This window comes from Oreochromis aureus, linkage group 1, assembly GCF_013358895.1.
Source record: "Oreochromis aureus strain Israel breed Guangdong linkage group 1, ZZ_aureus, whole genome shotgun sequence".
NCBI lineage: Eukaryota > Metazoa > Chordata > Actinopteri > Cichliformes > Cichlidae > Oreochromis > Oreochromis aureus.
The window spans coordinates 26,950,744-26,972,990 of NC_052942.1; the positions used below are offsets into that span (position 1 = coordinate 26,950,744).

The 22,247-nt window shown below is 40.0% G+C and overlaps 1 protein-coding gene across 2 annotated transcripts; it reads right to left on the reverse strand.

The window, feature by feature from the left end:
- Positions 1–398: 398 nt before the first annotated feature.
- Positions 399–3,505, reverse strand: LOC116313316. 2 transcript variants are annotated; one of them, XM_039611607.1, is made up of 2 exons: positions 3,051–3,505; positions 399–838 (listed from the first exon to the last, which is right to left on the reverse strand). In XM_039611607.1, the coding sequence occupies exons 1-2, from the start codon at positions 3,387–3,389 to the stop codon at positions 509–511; spliced, it is 669 nt and encodes a 222-aa protein (XP_039467541.1). In that variant the 5' UTR covers positions 3,390–3,505; the 3' UTR covers positions 399–508. The 2 variants fall into 2 exon arrangements, with proteins under 2 accessions (XP_039467541.1, XP_031586820.1); XM_031730960.2 differs by having other exon boundaries at positions 403–838; positions 3,033–3,500.
- Positions 3,506–22,247: the final 18,742 nt, after the last annotated feature.

Consider the following 22,247-nt stretch of genomic DNA (forward strand, 5'->3'; position numbering starts at 1 on the left):
TGGTGATTGGCTCCGTTTGGGAGTGAATGACTCTGCAGCTCAGAGAATGAAACAGTTACCAGTGCAGCTGTCAAAGATGACACTCACTACATTTCTACTAATTCACAGAACGAGCGCAAACACCAACCTGATTTCATGTAGGCAAGCATGAGCAGTAAGAATGCAAATATTTAAAGGCACAATCAGCATTTTTTAAAACAAAAAAAACAACATGCATCTCTATCAGTACTGAAGCACTTTTATAAGCATGTTTTTACATAGTTTCCTGTTAACTTATACCTTTAAAATCAGCCAAAGTCAGAGGGAGAGGTGCTAAATTAGAGCCAAGTGGGACACAATGGGATTATTAAAAAAGAAGAAAAGAAAACAAGAAGCAAAAGATGTTTTGAAGGATCCATAAAATATTTATTTATAAAATATATACAGTAAATATATACAGTCTGATACAAACATACATCCTTAAGATCAAACACTGCCAACTACCAGTGTTTACTGGGATCTGAACTATTTAGTCCTCAAACTCAGCAGCATAAAGCACTTGCTGAAATTTCATTCGCACCTCCATCCTTTTTTTAATGGTTAGCCTCTTCAGTGACGGCAGGAGGCTGAGCAAAAACAGTTCATCCTCATCTCTGAGGTTGCTGAGGGCATCTGCAGAACTTATCTCCGTTTCTGCGGATGTTTGTCTTTTGCGCTTAAGAGAGCCTCCCACGTCCTGATCGCTGGTCGGACAGGACTCCGGAAGAGAAAAGCTGGTGCTGACGACAGGCAGAGAGCCCAGCTGCGCCTTCTCCTCTTTGTCTTGCTCCTTCTCAGCGTTGCCTGCTCTACCAGGTACCTGTGTGGTGTGAAAACAGAAAACAAACACTGGTTAACATGGATAGCAACACACTACTGATTATGCTCAGCGATTTTCTTCCTCTTATTTTTTTTTTTTTCAGACTGCAGTCAAACACCAGACTTTTTTAATATTTCACTGTCTACCCCAAGATGGAGTGGTGAGCCAGTGTCCCAACATCCAACAGGAAAGAAGGCTAATGCCTTTTCCACTAGCACCTACTTCGCTTGACTCTGCTTTGGTTGTTTTCCATTACAATTGAGTACCAGCTAAATGTAGATAGGGTCATTATAGAAAGGCAGCTGGAAAGTCTTGTGATGTCATTTGTGTGCGACACAAACACAAGACAACAATGGAGGACATCAAGGCGATGCTATACATGCGGCTTGGTCTATGGCTTTTTGCCAGAGTCAGTCAGGGTAAAAGAAGAGAGAGAGGTGGCTGCAGGCGGTGAGATGATTGTTGTCAGAATTTCAAAATTGGCGGGTTTGATTCTTGTGAAGGAGCTGCAATCATGACTCATCTAGTGATGTCACCCCCTGGCCAATCAGTGGCATGTAGTCTGTTCAATGCGACTCAGCTTGCTTAAAATCCCAGCCGAGTAGGTACTAAAAAAGTACCTGGTATCAGGTACTAGTACCTAATGGAAAACACTAAAAAGTTGAGTCAAGCAGGTTAGGTGCTATTGAAAAAGAGACAGAAATGCTCATGGAGAAGCAGTTGATTAAGACCAGCTTTAATGAACCAGACGGTAAACATTTGCTGCAAATCACAGTAGGATGCAAAGAAAAGGAAAACAAGTAAACACTGGAGTAGCTTTCACTGGTGCAAACTACTGGTTTACAGTCTAAAACTAAAAACTGCTAGTTTTAGACTGTAAAGACCAATGATTTACAATAAAGGTTGTAGCTTTTGTCTGGGAAAAAAAAAATCCTGGTTCTGAGCAGGGATCCTGTCATCTCTTTACTTCGCAATTTATCCTGTTCAGGGTTCCAGAGGGGTTAGAACCCAACCTGTGTGACACAGAGTGCAAGGCAGGGCTAAAACAGAGAGGCAGACACTCTCAAACCTACACCCTGCAGCCAAATTAGATTCACCAATTAGCCTAACATGTATGTCTTTGAACTGGACCAGGAAATTTGACCCCAGAGCCTTCTCCCTGTCAGACAACAGTACTAACCACTGCATCAACCTCATCTCACAACAAGGGCAAGTACACTGACTCTAAAAATTTCACCTCTACCTGTTGCCTGTTTTACTTCTTTCAACTGCTCCCCATAGTGATCATCTGCCTTCATCTCACCCTATCCCTAGAATCTTCCTCTGTCACACAAACCCTCTGCTAGTCCTTCTTCACTGCTTAGCTGTACCTCTGGTACAGTTATTTCTAATCTTGTTCATCCTCATCACTCCTAATAAAATAATCTGAGCATCTTCAACATTGCCACCTCCGGCTCTGCCTCATGTCTTTTCATTAACGACCTACAGGAGAAATTTTTAGTTCAATTATGCAAATTCTGATTACATTTAGCTTTCATAAATTTCTGTGATACTGTTCTGTTGAAGGCTGATTAGACAGCAAGGTTTACTAGCCAATATTAGCTCATCCCAGATACATATATTGGCAGAAAACTGACTGAAGTTCTAAAGCAAAACAGAAATATTAAAATATCAAATCGAGTCCAATTTTATTTAAAAACATACTTTTTAAAATGCACAAATATGACAAAGTACTGTCATACAAACAAATGTAAATATCATATGTTGAGGCTGTATCGATGACTGAAACCCCCGTATAAGTGTACTATTGAAATAGATAAATAAAGTTTATATTGTAAGTATTAACCTAATTGCAATGTTAGAGAGTATGTGTTAGTTTATCTACAGTAATCTGGTTGCTACTTTCGGACTTCCAGGTGCTTTTATTTGGAAAAACTAAAGGCGGATATTGTTGTAGGCATCTGTCTGTAATGACATGGCTGGGTGTTTTCATGAATTTAGCGAACACAACATATACTATCATGTTTACGATATTTAGCCATTTATATATTCTTGTTTATACGTGCAGAGTTTCAACACTATGCAACAGTTCGGTATAATGGCGGTCACTGTGGCCTTTACTAAGTTAGTTAGCTGTTGCTAAGCTACGAAGCTTAGCAAAAGCTAATCTACTAAACATAAAAATGCATTTTACCGAATGGCGGACACACACTTCTGGCTCCCCCATGCCTCTTTCTCCTCTGGGTTTGACATAGGCGGTGAGCCAGGATAGCTGGCTGTACAGCACGGGGGTATGCCTGTCTGCCGGATCCTCGTTGTCGTCCAGCAGGGGGAAGTGTCTCTTGGCCAGTCGCTTCTTCGCTTTACAGAACTTGTCGCGCAGATTTTTCCATTTCAGCTTCACCTCTTCCTCCGACTTTCCCATGGCGTCCGCGATCTCTTTCCACGACAGATGCCCCTTCATGTTGTCTTTGTAGTCCCGCCGTCTTGGATCGTACAGATTCGGGTGTTCACGTATCAAATCCGCCAGCTTCTTTTCCATCGAGTTCATTTTGTTTTCCGTTGGTTCACTTCTTCACCGCGAAGTCCTTTCGTCGACAGACCGCGATTTCGGTTCGTTTTTCTCGGTAGAGTCTAACCGGCAGGAGGAAGTACTAACGTCGCAGATTTCAAAATAAAAGTTCTTCTCTTGAGTTTCGTGACACATGACATCCTACAGTAAAAATTCCTTACCATGAAAAGAATAGGAAAATTGGAAAAATATGAGCTACAGATACTGCTTTATTTTAAAGCAGAACATGAATTAAATATAATTCATGTACTGCATTTTAGCAGTTTAGCATTTTTGTACATTATTTTTCTATTTTAATTGTTTTCTGATCATTTTTTCTGCTCTGCTGTAACAAGTAAATTCCTGTGTGGCAATAAAATTCTACATCTGTCTATCCTATGTGTGTAATTGCAGTGCTCAAACGTGAAAATAATAGATGCACACTAACGTGACTAAAAAGAACAGTTAATTCACACGAGGAAGGCTAAAATATGCAGAAAAAAATACGCCACATATCAAACAAACAAACACTGAAAGCATATTCAAGCACAAAGCCGTGGAAATTAATGCAGTTTATAATTGTTTGTGTGCTGTACCAGCATGTAACTGTCACCCCAAGGTTTAAATTCAAATGTGTTTTCTGTGTTTCTCCAATAGATGGCGTATTTGCTCTATTCTTCTCACCCATGCTGTGTGGGTTTATCACGTACTCCGTTAAAACACAGTAAAAGCTGTAATAATCGTGCATGTGACTTTAACTTTGCACAGAAACAGCTCTTACCGAAGTCATCAATGACCTGAAGATCAACAGTGACTCACAATGAGTTTCAGTCAGTTCTACCTGACCTCACTGCTGCCTTCAACACATTGACACTTCAAAGTTTTAGATTTGCAGAAATAAAAAGTCAGTCAGGGGTTCCTAACAGAACAGTCCATGCTCCATTACTCCTTTACATGTTCCTGCTTGGTACTGTCATAAAGAATCATAATAAATCCTGACATTCTTATGCAGATGATCCACGGTTATACTTATCACTTTCCTCTGATGATCTAACCCTTGTTCACAAGTTAATACCTGTACTTAACTGATAGTTGCCTCAAAACCTTTTAGAACTGAACAGAGACAAAACAGAAAATTTGTTCATATTTATCTATTTCTATGAAACACTGTGAGGAATTTGGAAATCTTAGCATTATTATTACTGTACTCTATACAGTATTTGTGTTACAGTGCTCACATGTAAATATTTTCTATATTAGTCCTGTTCAGATATTTTTGCAGCCTTTATCACAGGACATCAGATTTAATTTGAAGGAGGCAATGCTGATCTGTGACAGATCACACATGGCCTCCGTTTCTCCTCACCTGGTGGGCTCCTTGTTCAGGACACTGCAGATTACAGGGATGACACAAAGGATAACACCAATTACCAGGACATCAGCTCTGATCATAGGGATGTCACATGTGATTCGCACCCTGTTACAGTCACTATTATAATATAACTGTCTAGACTACCTATAGGTCCCAAAAGGGGAGGCAACACATTATTAGTATCCAGAAAGTCAAGACACCTTCATTTAAAAGGACAACACTGATTATACACACAGCACGAGACATATTTACCCGTTTTAATCTACTGAACTGATAAAGATGCAGAGTTGCTGTTCTTGTTGGCACAGAAACAAATCACCCACTACTTTAAAGTGTTGTGAAGGCGTGAAAGCTTTATAAAACATTTTCATTTATTAATAAAATTCAGCTTTTGGATATTACCTTGTGCAGATGCGAAAAAAATAATATTAACTCTGATTTTTTTTTTATTGTAGACCAATCACAAACTATTTCAGGCTATCGGCTTCTAGAGCCACAAGCAGCAGCGTTGGTGTTTCTGAAAACCTGACCTGTCAGATTTTACTCTAATAACTCGATAGCTCAAAATAACTATAAGTGTAAATAAAATAACATTAGGCAGTTTTAGAAAATACTTTTGTCAGATGATTAGATACAACTTTAAGGATAAAAAAATCTGAAAATAATTGGAAAAAATTGGGAAAATATGCGGTAAATAGACTGCTGTATTTAAAACAGACTTTCAAATCCTATACAGCAGGGGTGTCAAACATGTGGCCCAGAGGCCCCACCTGGCTCAAGAAATTGCCCATTTGAGCCACTGGATGTAAATGGTAAGAAACGGTAAGAATTGTAATAAGTACTCCAGTTTCTGGTGTGGCAATGCCAGAATTACCCTGGAGTGGATGTGTAAAAACATTTAGAGTATTTTCCCCACGCAGCGTATGTGTATAAACAGCTACCTAGGGGGAGCCAAAGACCAAAATGAGCAGAAATCATCTGAAGGAAGTAGAAGCAGTCAGTGCTACTGGCAGTACCCATAAAACCTTTACACTGCAGGCACCCACTTCAGTTTGATTTTGAAGATATCCACAGTTTTTATCAAATCATTGGCCTTTATATTATCCTTGGCAGACAGTTGTGATGAGTGCTGTGCCGGAGAAAATGTATCTTTGGTCTGTGGCACCTCAGGGTCTGGAAGCCAACTTATAATGGGTGTGGGTATCTTCCTCTACAGTATCATGATGGGTGTTGTTGTGCTTCAACAGCTTTGCCTGCCAGGCTGTTCAGGAATGTGAACTGCTGACCCGTTGGTCACAAGGTTACCGCTGCCAACATTTGGCTACTGTCCTCTACAAATGTTTATTTTCTGTACTGTGCTACTGTCCTTGCATGCCCCGCTGAAGTATCCTGTTTCACGATGAACTCGTCTGCGTTTAAAATAACAAAGTATTACTGTAACAACTGTGTATTTACTAAATCTGGAACAATCTTGATAAAAAAAAAAATGAATGGGTTCGTAAAGCTGTTTGTCTGCTATCTTATCTTCTTTACTGTGGGTGACTCAACATCCCAAATCCTTCGGACACACACTTTCCCTCAGCCACAAGCACATCCTCTGTAGTGAGAGTGACATATTTATCTTAAGGGGAAAAGGAGGAGCAAGATACACCACCTAAAAACAGACACTGATCAGGTAGTCATAGATAAGTCTGTGAGCGAGTGTCTGACCCAACAAGCTTTGCTAGCATGAGGCAGATCAGTGAAAAACAGTATCTCTGAATGGGCAGTTTAATGGGAACAGTGAGTTAATCATCTGCAAGTGCTAAAACAGTCGTTTTATCATTCATGTCTAGACCTGATAATCTTAATATCTGGTGAGAAGGAGATACATTTTCCAACCCGATTCATCCTCTGCTTTGTGTGTGTGTGTGTGTTGTTTCAGAGCAGCTCTTTCCCAGAGCAGTGATAAATGTCGCCTTAGCGGGGCCTTTAACACCTATGCTGGTGTAAAGGCTGACAGGGTTGGGGTGGGGCGTGAGAAGTCTGGGGTTCACACCTCACTGAGGATAGGAGATGATCCTGTAACTGAGCTTTTAACACACACACACACACACACACACACACACACGCACGCACACACACACACACACACACACACACACACACACACACACACACACACACACACACACACAGATCTAAAGCTCTAAAGAGGACAGTAAAGGAAGAGGTACAATGTACATCTGATCCTACCTAGGACACAAAACTCATTCCACTTTACTCAAGCTAAATAGAAATCCTGTGTTAACATACAATAGAATCAATGAAAGCATCAATATCCAAATTAAAACATCATTTGAGTAGTATTTTGAAGTTTCTTTGCGATCATATTGCATCTATAATGTTATGTTGTGGTTTTTGACAGCACACTTTCACACAGTTTTGAATATTGCAGCATCATTAAATGAACCAGCAAGTTAAAATGGTTCGGGCTACAACTGTGTCACCAACATTGAAATACATGTAAATATATGTTTAATTCAAATTGTGATCTTTTCTGCATGTGATAGAAGCAGTCACCTGTCTGCATGGTCTGCACAAGTGTCTGGATCTGTTGTTGAGGAATTGCTCGGTGAGAGCAACCTGCAGCTGTGCAGTGGTCATTAGCTGTTGTTGCGTCTGTACACATCAACCCAGCCTGTCCCAGGCATATGCAATAAGAGACACCCGCATAAATACATGCTAAGAAGTGTCTGGATGGCACAAGCACAGGTTGCAGCACCTCATCTTGGTACCTCTGTCCAGTCAGATTTCAAACAAGAACATTCAGATAAGAGATGGTGCTGCAGCAACAGGACACACATGAGGTTTGACAACGCAGTAAACTGAAGCAATTCTGAGTGATTTCATTTGTGTGTGGTAAACAACTTCCCAGTCCCATCACTGTCTAAAACCAATTAACCAAAAACTGCTCACAGAATATGCTTGGGTTAAAGAGATTAAATTAATGTACTGAGAAATGGATTAAACAAAGGCTCAAATATATTTCATGACATAAAACTTGATTTTATAAATAAAAACTGTTGACTGCCTAAAAGGAATTTTGGCTAACTTACCATTTTACTTTTGTGTTTTCATGGAAGCAGTATATCATGATATAGTTCACGTCTCTTATTCAGCCTACTGAGAAACCATTCCGTGCACACTTTACTGAACTAGTGGGCTCGCTCACAATTGTGTCGTCATATCAGGATTTTTCGTTGTGTTTTGTGGCTTTGTGGCTTTGTGGAGCCAGATGTTTTTTACAGCCACAAACAAAGTCCTGAAATTATTCAAAATGACAAATTTGTTTTCTTGCACAACACTTCAAGTACAACATAAATTTTTCATAAAGATTGGGAAATCGCGGAACCAGCCTGAATCTTAGGAGTTGAATTAAAGTGCCCACAATCACACTGTGGGGGGCGTGACAAGGCTCCACACTGTCAGTGTGTGCCCATCCTTTAAACTCTCATACTGCCTCTGCAACACAGATTCACATACATCCTGTTCCTTTTGGCACATACATGTTAAAGAGAGACACGGACTCATTTGTACTATTTAAGGCTTCAGCAAGACATCTTCCTCCTTCCTTTCTTCTGCCCTGCATCTTACTCATCTTGTGGGTGTGAGAATTGTCAGCGAGCTGAAGTCTCTCATTAACTCTGGAGCTCTTTAGCATTTTCTCCCTTATTACATACACACACACACATTAATTTAGCAGGAGTTGCAAATAATTTGGCATATTTTCTTTTTTCTTTTAAAACTAAGTTTTAACAAACACAATTTCAGTCCACTGAAACCTGGAAAGCCATTTTTGAAACGCTTCATCTGTGGGTGCGAAGACGACCAGCTCGACGTGAGCTGAAGACCAAAATTATGCATAGTTTGGGCCACATAGGTTAACCACATGACAGTACAAAGGACAGTAACTGGGGATGTGTGTGCTTTGTCAGACCTATGCTAAGGGGAAGTGTCTGTGCTTATCAAAGAGCAGGTTGAGCTGACATCTAAATGCTGAAGCGCTACCAGCTTTTTAAGTTGGCTGATACCTCCTACCGCCTTCCCCCACAGACACAGTGTAGAGTGTTTGTGTGTTTGGAGACGTATTTGAATATTAATCATCTGAAACACACTTTCAGGTGAAGACTCTGCAAACAGAGAGCGATCTTCAGTGTCATGGCTGTAGTCGGCCTCCTGTATTTTTAACTTTTTTCCCCCTTTTAGCCGAAATCTGTGAACAACATGGACACATTAAAGAAAATGTGTTTTTTTTTTTTATTACTTAGAGCATTTAAACATGGTGATAAATGTTTAAAGTATATGATAAATACACTGATTTACCCACTTTATTATCAGGGTTACTGCTAATACTAACTAACAGTTGTAATCTAATGCCAAATTACAAGTTAAACATTAGCAGTTCATTTCTTCCCTTATTTCTTTCAACCAGACATTTACCAGCCAAGTCATGTACAAAAATGATCAGAGCAGTTCTTCCCATTTCAGGGTGCATTCACATGAATATTCCCTTTTGAGAAGTAACTGTTGCGGTTATTCAAACCCAGAAGAATATGCTTTGAATTTTGTAGTGAACATCAAAGTGGTCCTTCTCTGTCTCTTGTCCAGCAGCGTGGACAGGAAGCACAGTGCATGTGCAGATCCAGTTCAGCATCTGTGCCTCTTCAGAACAACCTTACATTTTGCCAGGTTTTTAAAAATGGTTATTCAGCAGCATTACTGGCAGAATGTTGGTTCATTTCAGTGGGAACAAAATAATGAAAGACAGAATCTTTTGGCCTAACCTGCCAGTCTCGGGTGAATTTCTTTTAATAGCTCTTTCTAGAGCAGCATTTTCTTTTTTCCTTTTTTTTTGGAGGGGGATTTCATGGAAACGACTCTAGGTTGGATACCAGCATCACCGTCAATCCATTTTCTTATCCACTTCCAGGTTGGAGTGGGTCTGGAGCCTATCCTAGCTGTCATAGGTCAAGAGGCAGGGTATACCCTGGATAGGCCAATCTATCACTGGGCTAACGGAGAGTGACAGATTCACACTCACATTTAGAATCACCAAATAACTTAACATACATGTCTTTGGACTGTGGAAGGAAGCCAGAAAACCTATACAGGCACAGGGGGATCAGGCAGACTCCACGCAGCCTCATAGAACCTGCTTGCTGTGTGGTGACAGTCCTAACTCCTGCATTACTGTGCTGCTCTGAGGGGCACCAGCATCACTCATGTGGTTCTCACTGTGGAGCATTCAGCGTGACTCTTTTACTCATAAAGTTGTTTCCTCTACGCTCCTCACATATCCAGCTGGAAAAAGATGACCTGGAACCCTCAATTCAGTTAAATGTGCACATACTCTCTGACACACATACACACTGTATGAGTGTCACAGAGTCACTCTGATCAAAGCCTTTTCTTTCAGACATTTGCAGTGATGATTTTGATTTACACAGAGGAGGATGCCACTGCGGTGCAATAGACTCGGGATGTCAGTCTGATCAATGACTAATTAAGATAAGTGGCCTGGTTTATTAGGTCCTCTGTTCTCACACAGTGTGTTCACAAACCAAACTAGCTTGAACTGCTAACACCTTATGTTCACAGCTTTCCTTAAACAAGGAAATAGATCATGTGTTGAATGTGTTGAAGTTGCTTAAACCGTGTGGCTAAATCAAAAAGAAATGATTACTAGCACAACTAAAAGCAAAATAGCAAAGAGCACAAACCAGAATATACTGAGGAGAGCAGAACATCTTGTCACTTTTTGAAGAATTGATTTGGAAGAGCTGCAGTAATTATCCCACAGGAGGATGAGCAGCCCTGCATTGAGCTGTGGGATTTCCCTGTTATCCTGACCTTTGACCATGACCTGCTATCCCCACCTCCCCAACCTGCTTGCTTGTTAACCTGAGCGTCATGCGTGTGACCCATCAGCACTTCAGAGGAAGTGCCAACAGAAAGTCATCTGTGGAGGGTTAAAGCGTTACTGACAGACAGAGAGTGAGACAGACAGAGGGGTATGAATGAGAGTGAGGGAAAGGAAGAAAGAAGAACAGAGTCTGCATGTCATGATTCATGCATTAACACATGAATGCCATTGAGCAGTGGAACAGGCAGGCAGCAGGGGGGACAGCATATGCATGCAACCAAAGATCGAGTTAAAGGGAGAATCCACAGCAAAACAAATCCATGTGTGCTGGTTTTCCCTTAATCTGCAGGGTTTAGAAAAACAAACATACCCACATAAATATATCTACAATAGTACCATAAAATATATATATATATATATATATATATATATATATATATATATATATATATATATATATATATATATATATATATATATATATATATATATATATATATATATATATATATATATATATATATATATATATATATATATATATATATATATACTAAAATTGTGTATATGTGCTTACTTTAATATGAAGGAAATCAAAGATGTACCTAAATCTGAATCTTGGGTCTTTTAATATTAGTTTATAAAGGTTGCTGGTCTGGAATATTCAGGTGTGTGTTAACACAATCGTCCAAGAACTTGATGTCCCAGCAAGTTCATCCCAAGTTCAGAGGGTGCAATACTCAAAGAAACCGAAAAACAAACAAACAAAAAACAAAAATAAGAAGTACATCTCAGGCTTTATAGGCCTCAGTTAGCATGTTAATTATTAAATTGTAAATTCATGACAGTACAATTTTAAAAAAACAAGTATGGGTTGCTAGGAGAAAGCTTCCTCTCTAAAAACAAAACAAAACAAAAACAGAAATGGCAGCATGATTTAGGTTTACAAAGTTGCATCTGAATAAACCACAAGACTTTTGGAATCTCTTTTAGGCAGAAGGGTAGTGGAGATGTTTGGCCAAGCGTGGATGGGGGTGGTGGTGGGGGTGGGGTGGGGCATGTTTTACAGCAGAGGAGATAGGCTGATTAACTTGACAATGAACTTCACTGTAAACCAAAGTATTGTAAAGTCAAAACTGAGGCCATCTGTCCAGCAGCTAAAGTTGGCCAAAACTGGGTAACAGCAAGAAAAGAATCAAGGTGCTGCAATGGCCTAGCCAAGGCCACACCTAAACCTGCTTAAAACGCTGTGGTCGTCTATTTACAACTCAGATGGCCTGAAAGTACATTATAGTCTTACAATATTAGAGAGAAATCCCCAACAATCAGACGATTCCTTAGAAGCAAACAGCTGAACCACTTGTCAACTGTGGTAAGGAAGAACTCCCCTTTAGCAGGAAGGGACCTCTGGCAGAATTAAGGATGTACAGCCACCTACAGCAACCAGTTGATACTAACGTGTAAAGTAATACATAATTTAACGTCTATTTTAGGTTTCAGGTTTGTGTGTCTTTCCACAGTTCCTAAAATATACTGCCCACTGTGCTTAGAGTATACTCCTCCACTCATACGCTGTGGATTACAGCTGTGGGAGCTAAACCCACAGACATCTGTAAAGATGGTTGTCTCACAGTACGAGACAAAACAATGGAAGGCCTTTTTTGCTCATCATTAGGATGAACACAAAACAGCAGCAGATGGAAGCTGTCACTGGGTCAGCCGACACTGCACGCATCCTCCTCTTCACGTGTAAAGACTTTAATAAAAACAAAGAAAGAGCAGGTAGAACTGCTGAGCAGATATTAAGACTCTGTGTGATTATATGTACTGGTTTGTAATGGTATAACTTTCTGGTTTTAGTGTCCTAAACTCTATGTGTACCTTCAGACAGGTACACATAGAGAAACATGACCCAGTGGGGAATAAATCATCTTTACCTTTTTTGCTCAAAGACACCAGCATTTGTAGAGGAGCTGGATGGACTGACAGACCTGAAAAAGTGCACTGAATCCTGCTTCAAACAGATAGGAGTCAAAGTTAGAGGGAGCGGGAAGATGAAGGGAGGTAGAAAAGAGGGAAAGTGGAGTGATTCACTTCAGAAAACTGCAAACAAAACAAAGGAAGACATCAAGAGAAGAAGAATGGAATAAACAACAGTTGGATCGTGGTCTGAGTTTGCAGCTAAAAGGCTCACGGACACATGCAGTCAGATGTGGTTCGCTGCTATACTTCGCATGCATACATACAGAATGCAGAGAGACGTTTTGGTTAACCATAACTAGTTGAGAATACTGTGGTCAGTAATGCTGTGTTTACTGAAGTTTTTCTATGATTCAGCTGTTGTTGCACAACATCACGCCCCCACCATACACAGAGATATATTGTGTTCATTGTGTCTGCTTGTATGTTTTTCTGCATCTGTCAACTGAGATAGCTTCACAGCTGCTCAGGACAGAGCCAAGATACAAAAGAGATGGAGCAGAGACTCAGGAGAAACTTCTGTGTACCCGAAAACTTCTTGAGTGATTAGAAGTGGTCTTATCTTAGCAGGGTATAATAAAAAGAAAAAAGATGACAAAACATCCTTTTTTTCTATTTACGTTAAGTCAAGGCTGAAAGAGGTGGGTCTGTAAACTAAGAAAAACAGATTGAGTAGTGATTTGTTTTCTCTTTTGCCAAAATGTTTGTCTTTAAAAAAGCTTGTGCAATAGTCTAGACTCTGTTAAGTTAAGCATGCATGTTCCAAGCTCTTAGTGAGTCCAGCATTAGGACATTCATTAATATAAATGATGTGCAAAACTGTGAAAATAATTAGAAGTAGAACGTCTGAACTATATGGACAAATGCATTGGACCATCTCCACTTTATAACTGCAGGAGATTTCTGACATTCTAAATCCATTTGCTCTGTTTGGGTGGGTCAAGTTCTTCCACAGCAAATTCATCTAATCGTGCCTTTGTGGACCTTGCTTTGTGCACTGGGGCTCAGTCATGTTGGACCAGAAAAGGAACCAATATGTCTGTTAATGTGACGCATCCTCTCACTGGAATCAGTTGCCCAGGCCAACCCCAGAAAAACAACCCTGTAACATTATCCCTCCTCCACCAAATGTTACACTTGGCAGAGTCCAGTCAGGGAGATGACGTTTTCCTGGCATTTACCAAACTCAGACCCGTCTGTCAGATAGAGAAGCATCAAAACCGAAGCATCAGAACCAAAGCACTTCCTCACAGGAAGTCATGCTACATGGGTTTCCCTTTTTTCTTTGTATTAATGTAGTGTCTTTACCTTACAATATGATGTGTGGCACTATAGCTGCTTTTCCATTGCATGAACTTTTCCCATAAACAAGAAACAATTTCAAAGGTTTCTCCCTATAAAGTGGGAAAACTTGTTATAAAACTTAAAACTGCTTACTGAGGTACACTTTATACAACATATAAACTTTGGCCCTCATGGCCTGAGAAAGAAAGAGAGAGAGCAGCACAGGTAGAGTGAGGTAGACAGGGGTAAATGGACCAGTTCATATAATACTTTAGTTTTACTCTACTAGAGCTCTCAAAGCACAACATGCCTCATTCAGACACAAAACTGCTTTCCAGCTAACATTTACACACCAGTGAATGCATCAGAAGGAACTTGGGTTCAATATCTTGCCCACTGATACTTTCGCATGCAGACTAGAGCAGCCAGCGATCAAACCACCAACCTTCTGATTAGTGGATATGACCTGCACAACCTCCTAAGTAACCGTCACCCCGAGCGAAGCAGTGAATCAGAGAAACAAACATTACTGTTTAACTTTTTTTCACTGCAGTTATGTTCAGAAGCTAAAATAAATGTGCTGACAATTTCACACACAACCTTGCAATAAGCTAACACATGGAAAATGTTTTTGCACAGGTTTTAACCGGTGGCTACTCTTTGGTTGTGCACTTTTTTCACACATAAAGCCCTGAACTTGGACTTAACAGACAGAGGTGCATGTGGGACTGCAATTGTCCGATCATTTCAGCTGGTTTGATCAAGTCCACATGTTCACTTATTGAGCTGATGTCTAAACAGAGTCGCTTATATTCCTGTGTATTTACCGGGTGTCTTTTGCGCAGCATCCTGCATGCTCTATACTAGCAGTTCCTCCCCTAAACCCACACCATGTATTTTTAGTAGTACAACTTTACTTAACAAAATAACTTAGAATTAATTTCTGGACCTGGTTTCAAGCTCCTGGATGATTTTCTGCTGTGTGCTACATGTGAGAAAGCCCTGGGAAAAACATCCAGACCCAATTCTGACAAAGTTCAAATGCAGATACAACCACACAGACCTGCAGCTCTGAAACAGAGAACAAGCAGAGAAAACACCCGGGGTCAGCAGAGATCCTGGTCCTTAAGTCTCATATGTAATAGCAATAGCAATTTTATTTTTATAGCACATTTCATTACATGTAAACTTAACAAAACCTGTGTAGGTTTACAGTGCCCTAAGGCAAAAAAACAAAATAAATCAATAGCACCTTTTAAAACGTTGGTCTGGGTGAATAAAAAGGTTTTGAGTCTGGTTTTGAATATGTGCACAGCTGTAATTGATCTCAGGTCAGCAAACACCATGTTCCAAAGACCAGGACCACAATAACTGAAAGCACCTTCAGTACACTAAGATGTGGTTCTGGGAACATTTAAAAGATCTGAACCTGGTGACCGGAGAGGTCTGACTGAGTTGTAAACAGTGAGCAGGTCGGAGACGAACTGGGGGGCCGAATCATTGAGAGCTTTGTGCCTGTAAGGATTCTGCCTGCTGCATTTTGAATCAGCTGAAGTTGTTACAATAATCTAACCTGCTTGGTATGAAAGCATAGACCAATGTGATTATAAAAGCTGAGATGACTGTCCAATATGATGCTAAGGTTCCTCACTTGCTCTCTGTCTCTGTATCTGTTCAGTTCTAAACCTCTAAAAAAGATCCTGGGAGAAAATGTTCTTAGTATTTTAGTTGTAATAACATTAAACTCAATCTATCCCCCAAAAGGTTTTTCATAGTAAAGGATAATAACTAATCTACAAAGCGGTTAACTGTTTTTATCATTAACCATTCCCTAAACTAGTCATTTGAGTGAAATGATCCTTTAACTCTGAGCTCTAAAATCTGCCTTGGCTTTTAATTCAATGATTCCTTCCATAATTTAATGATCTGTCAACAACTGATTTATGTTTCCCAGACTTTTTATACTAGCTAAACTTGTTCCATACAGCTTTATTACCTTTTCTCAGATCCCCGTCATCCACAAACACAAGCTTATAGTCAGATAAACACAAAACAGACACACAAAAGTCACAGACTGGCACAAACACGCAGGATGGATGTGAATAATTTAAATTATTTGTTTTTCTCTGTTCTTGAGAAGTTAAACAAGACATTCAGCCCTTTGATTATATTTAATCTAAAAAATCAGGAAACAATTGTCTCTTCTCTTGTGGGATCAGAAACACACAGAACTGTTCTCTTTGGTGACAGCCAATCAGCATTAACACTAATAATAACAGAAGTATTACTGATGGAAAATGTAATAGTATAGTCAAGCCATGTCTGCTGTTATGAGATAGTGGAGACAGTGGTGAGACATCAATAAAATGGGAAAGAATTTAGGTGGTTGACATTAAACCAAGATCATAATTTGGACTCAAACACAAGACACCACAACATGGAATGAGCCGCAGTCTGCCAAACAACAAGGATGCTCAAGTAAGCCCCATACTGTTGTTTTAGAGGGGGATTCCTGGGAGCTTTTGTACTAGACAGATGTTAGATGCACGAATCGTTACACACATGCGTGCTCTGTAACAGCTGGAAATGTCCTACCACTGCTGTAAAACACCTGAGCTCTCTCACCATCTTTTGCACATTATAAGCGACTCATTATGGGAGTTATCAAAGAGCAGAGTACGATATGGATGCTAAATATCCCTCAGTGCATTTGCAATTCTAAACATGCTGCTATATGTAAGGATGTCTAACAGCCAGTGTGTGTAAATGTGTGTAGTTCAATGGGGCAGAACTCAACATCCTGATAACCAAGAGAATGAAGGTTTCTAAAATGTTTATAATGTTGCTATAAGCTGCATTTGAATTGAAATCTTGATCTTTTCCTAAAACTATGAAGTAGTTTGTGCCTAACCCAACCCAAGCAGCTTTGGTACCTAAAAATGATCCAAAACACTTCAATATCCTAGTCAGCTACTAACCTCCATGTCTTATATGGACATTTGTGATGTGGAAACACTCCTGCATGTTGTTTCAGCAATGAACAAACCACCAATATGATCGTTTAGTCAGATGACCTATGAGCCAATACTCAATAGAAAACAATTTTGTTTTAATCTGCAAAATAGTTCCAACAAGTGCACTGTTTGTTCCTGTTGAAGTAAAGTTTTATAAACACAACAGAACCAAGTGCTTTCAAAAAATCGCTGAGGATCTTTCTTTTATTGCTACATTGGTCCTGATGTGTGTCACACTGATTTGTAACAGAAGGATAGCAGCAAGCGTCAAAGGGAGGATTTACAAGCCTCTAGTGAAAGCCGGTATGACGTATGGTTTGGAGACGGTGGCACTAACGCACTAAAAAGACGGGAGGCCGAGCAGAATAAGTTTCCCATTTTTTGTATATTTTCCACTGTTTCTTTTATCTTGTTGCTCATGTTAAGCATTTTGTGATGCAGATTTGCAAAGTGCCTTAGTTTATTTTTGTTATTCTAGATGTTTCAGTTAAATTCAGTCCTTGTAATTCACTCAAGCAGATTCTGCCATGCGCTTGAGTGAATTACAAGGACTAATAACATTTCTTTTATAAACGGCTCGTTTTGTGTAACTGCAAATAAAGGAGTTCATGGATGTGTGTCCTGATGTTACGCGCTCTTTAAAGTGCTGCACTGAGAGTATGTCCTTTAGGACAAGAACGTCTGATGTGCTGCATTTTGTGAGTAATGGAGGTAAGGCTGTTTCTCTTCAGCGTTGTTATTGAGTTATTGTTTACATTAATGTGCCTGCAGTGAGACAGAGACGCACACACAGACGCCACTGTGACAATTCGCTGAAACCCGCACTCTGAGTTTACCATTGTGTCTCCAGAAATCAACGTCAGCGATGACCCGCAGGCAAACAAGCCACAGGGGCCCACCACTGGTTTCAGCAGGTCCAAATTAAAACACATCTACTGCTTTCACTTCTAGAACTCGCAGCAGAAAATAGGCTTTGTCTTCACCAGCGAGACCAGAATTTAAAAATACTGAAACTAAGCAGATGTTATGTGGTTAGCTGGACTAACACGCTGTGTTTTAATTTCACTGGATACGGTGGAGAGTGAGACCGGCGAGAGATGGCAAACACATTAGTGAAGACACACGCAGACACACACTCACACACATGTATATACAAAAGGAGCGGGGGTCCGAGAAGAGGTGTCTCTGAGGAGAAGGGCTGACATATGGCCAGCAGACCACTGCGCTGGGTGGGGCAGGGTGTGTGTGTGTGTGAAGGTGGGGCTGTTGAATGGTCTGACTGAGGGTGCAGATGAATAGACCAGTGGTTAGAAACAGTTGAAACGCAATATTCATTTTCACTGTTGCCCTGCTGCTGTTTTGTGTGTGTGTGTGTGCGCGCGTGTGTTTGTGTGTGCCTTGTGTTTGTGCTAACAAGTTTCTCTTTGTTTCTCTCTTTGATTAAGAACAAATATTATATTGAGTGTTATCCTATAAAGTTCTCATTAAAGTTAATTTGAATATAAAAGAAAGTTGTTTTATTAGCATTTTCACTCCTGGTTAAACTGCACAGTGTTTTCTCCCTGGTTTGTGAATGGGTTTAGCAGGTCTCCTGATGACAGTGTCCTCAGTCTGCTACAGTGTAAAAAAAAGAATCTGTGTAAACGAGATCAATGGGGACCTTCAGATAAAGTAGAAGCAGGTCAACTCAGAGGGTCAGCTTCATTTCATCAACATGTGGGAATTCCTCCACTCTGCAAGCCAATTCCTAAACATAAACACATACAAACACACACACACACAGATACACACACACACAGAGCCAGGGGTTGTTTGATGGGCAATTTGACTGAATGGCCTATCGTCATGGTTACAGCAGCACTCCATCAGTCCATTCAAGGAACAGATGGCCGATGTGCAACAGGAGGCATATGTTTCAATGAACGCATGCGCGTGCACACACACAAACACACACGCTGACTTGTATTCAGACAGACACATAAACACACACTCATGACACTCTTAGCCTCTTATACACACACACACACCCACACACAGGAGTGCACACACGCACACACGCATGGATGCGCCCCGCTCAGAGGGAGGGTATTGAACAACCAGCAGCATATGTTCCACTAGTCAGAGAGCATTCATTCAAGGACAGACAGGGGTGGGGTGAGGGGCTGTGAAGGGATGGGCAAAAGGCAAAAAGAGTGAGCGAGGGAGAGGGATGGATGGAGGTGAAAAGAGATGAAGGTGGGGGGGGAGTGAGGTGGGAACTGATTGGACGAGAGCAGGAGAAGAAGGAGGGAGTGGTCAAAGAGCTCCTGCCCACATTTGGAGCCAAAACAGTTGCAGAAAGTGCTGGAGTCCATCGTTTGGCCAAGGCTTCGGGTTGAGTAACATGTTTTCTTGAAATTGTGTAATGAAGTACATTTGATCTCATTTGGTGGGTGTGTCATTAATGTGACCCAATCAGAAGCAACATGTGTGTAAAGCCCCGCTGTAATAACTTGTGGTAGAGATGAGACTTTTGTTATCGTACCACAGAAATGATAAATGTTCTACAATCTGCGCTATTAAAAATTTTGATGGAAAAAGGAGTTAACCCGGATTACAGTGGTGTGATTCCTGATTTATTTATGGCATATTTTTCACACTTATGTGTTTCAGATTGTCAAATAAAATGTAATAATAGACAAAAACATTTAGAGTACATTATAAAAAAAAGTTCATACATCATTTAAGTTTTTAAATGATCATTTCATTTATTGAAGAGATAAATGATAACTGTAATAAAATCAAAGCCTATAATAGAAAAAACAAGACGTATATATTCCCAGTCATAAATGATTTGCCACAACATTCCATTGTTCCTATAAAAAAATTACTATTCATAGAAGTAGAGTGACGCCACTCATAACATACGGGTAAGTTGGTCGCTAGAAGGATTAACTATTACTGCACATAATTATGAAGCTGCCACAGGTGCAAAACAAACTGTTAATTGCAATAAAACTCATTCATTTTATTGTCACACTACTGACACCATTTGTGGAACAGTAGTAACAAAGCTTTTATTTTGAAAATGTTACGAGGCATTACGGTTGCTTAAGTTCACAAAACTCAAATGAAAACTAGATGAAATTCTTACTGGCTTGAAAAAAATTGGGCTGCTAGAGGAATGGAAGTAGTTCCATGCTCTGAGATTATAACTGATAAAATTCATAACAATCTGAGTGCATTTTCATTATTTAGCAGATAAACTGTATTTTATTCTGTGTAAATGTGATCAGCTGTGAAACTCTGAGAAGAAAGCGTTTGAATGTTAAGCCTTCATTTGGTTGGTGTGGAGGCCAATAGATTTTAAACAAGGGAAAGATCCAAGAAAGCTAAAAGTCTCAGGTTCTTTAATCTGCTTTCTCTTCTCAGTTGGTGTCTGCTCACATTACTCTACTTCTCTCCCTTTACTCTGTGGTCTTCCCTTTTTTAGTCACCTAATCCCTCTGTGTGTCCAGTTCCACAAACGTGCTGCTATTAGGAAGCAATATGAAGGGTGCTCGAACTGGTTAACCTCTCTCACATGCACATACACACACAAATATACACACATGCACTCACCAAACAGTCTGGGAGTTGTTCCCTCTGTGTTTTGGCCTCAGCTAAAGAAAGCAGTTTGTATTTATAGACTCTGCTGTAAATACACGAGGGTTATATTTGTTCACTATGGCTTGGTGTATTTTTGGATGCCTGTGTCTGTTCAATGCGTGCCTTTGTAAAATCGAGTAAAACAACAGCAAAATAACAGAGCACTTTCTGTTACCAAAGTCCTGTTTTTGTGTATGTTTACGTAGACAAACACACACAAACACACAACATTATATGGACATTCATTTCCTGTGCATTTCTTCCCATAAAGAAGACTCAACCCCCATAATGTGACAGTCTAAACAAATTTAGGCCCTCACAATATGAGCAATGCCAGGACCACACACACAAACACACAGAACCAGCATGTAGATGTAAACAGTATTGATATCAAGTTTGGGCTCCATGATCATGACAAATGTCAGGAGTCACCAATGTTCTTAAAAGTTGTCATTTTTCTGTTCTTTGATATATATATATATATATATATATATATATATATATATATATGTATGTATACACGTGTGTGTGTATATAGCTTAACATAAGTGAGAGGATTCCAGAGGAATGGAGGAGAAGTGAACTGGTACCAGTTTTAAAGAACATGGTTGATATGCAGAGATGTAGTATAGAGTACGTGAGTGTGGCGCAGGATATGAATGAGGTTGGGTGGGATTACATCACGGATCTGCTCTGAGCCCCTTCTTGCTTGCAGGAGTGATCGACATGTGAGGTCAGGTAGGAGTCTCTGTGGACTCGGATGTTTGCAGATGACATTGTGATTTGTAGTGCAAGTAGAGAGCAGGTGGAATAAAGTCTGGAGAGGTGGAGGTCTGCTCTCAAGAGAAGAGAAATAAAAGTCAGTAGAAGCAAGATAAAAAACAAGATAGAAGACTGGTAAAAAGACGAAGATTCAAGGAGCAGAGGCAGTTCAACTTCAAGTTCTCATTCAACTCATCCCCATTAGCTACAATCTTTACAAATATCATTCTAAAATGTCCAAAGTAAGTCTTTGTAAATGTACATGATGTTAAAAAGCTCATTTAGCACAGATACAGAAACTGATGAGTTGATAAGCTCACAAGTTTATCATGCTTTTTTAGGGGATATTACCTACTGATGCCACTGCTTTGACTTCACTGAACACTTGATTTGATACTAGTCCAACAAAATAATTCATTCTGAATCAAGTTTAGTCAGGCTACAAATTGCTTCAGAAGCCTAAATAAAAACAAATGTAAAAAAAAATATTCTACATATTTGCACAAGTCTTAGCTGAGCAAGTTTCATGGGCCTAAAAATGGATGCATGGACCTTTTTACTCTCATTAAAGATGTTGGCTACTCACAGGCTCCTCCCTCTCTTTAAACTGACAGCCTTCAACTTCCACTTTCCTTTTTGCTACATTAGTTAGTCTGGCATTTGCACGGGGTGTGTGTTGCTCAGTAGAACACAGCTACAAAAATTTATTGAGAACCCAAAATGGGATACAAACCAGATTAAAAGTTGGGAAGGGCTAGATTTGGCCCGCTAGCCTGCAGTTTAACACATGCATGGACTGTAGTGTGGAGACAGAACAATGCTGGCATCTGAGAGCTGCATAATTACAAATGAAACTAGTAAATCATCAATAACACTGATGATTTATTAATTTCATGCCATGACACAGCAGTTGT

Excerpts from the sequence above, each read along its gene's own strand:
- LOC116313316 (XM_031730960.2), bottom strand. The coding sequence starts at position 3,389 with ATGAACTCGATGGAAAAGAAGCTGGCGGATTTGATACGTGAACACCCG. Across the intron at positions 839-3,032 it reads AAGTGTGTGTCCGCCATTCG|GTACCTGGTAGAGCAGGCAA; the intron begins GTAAAATGCATT and ends CACACCACACAG.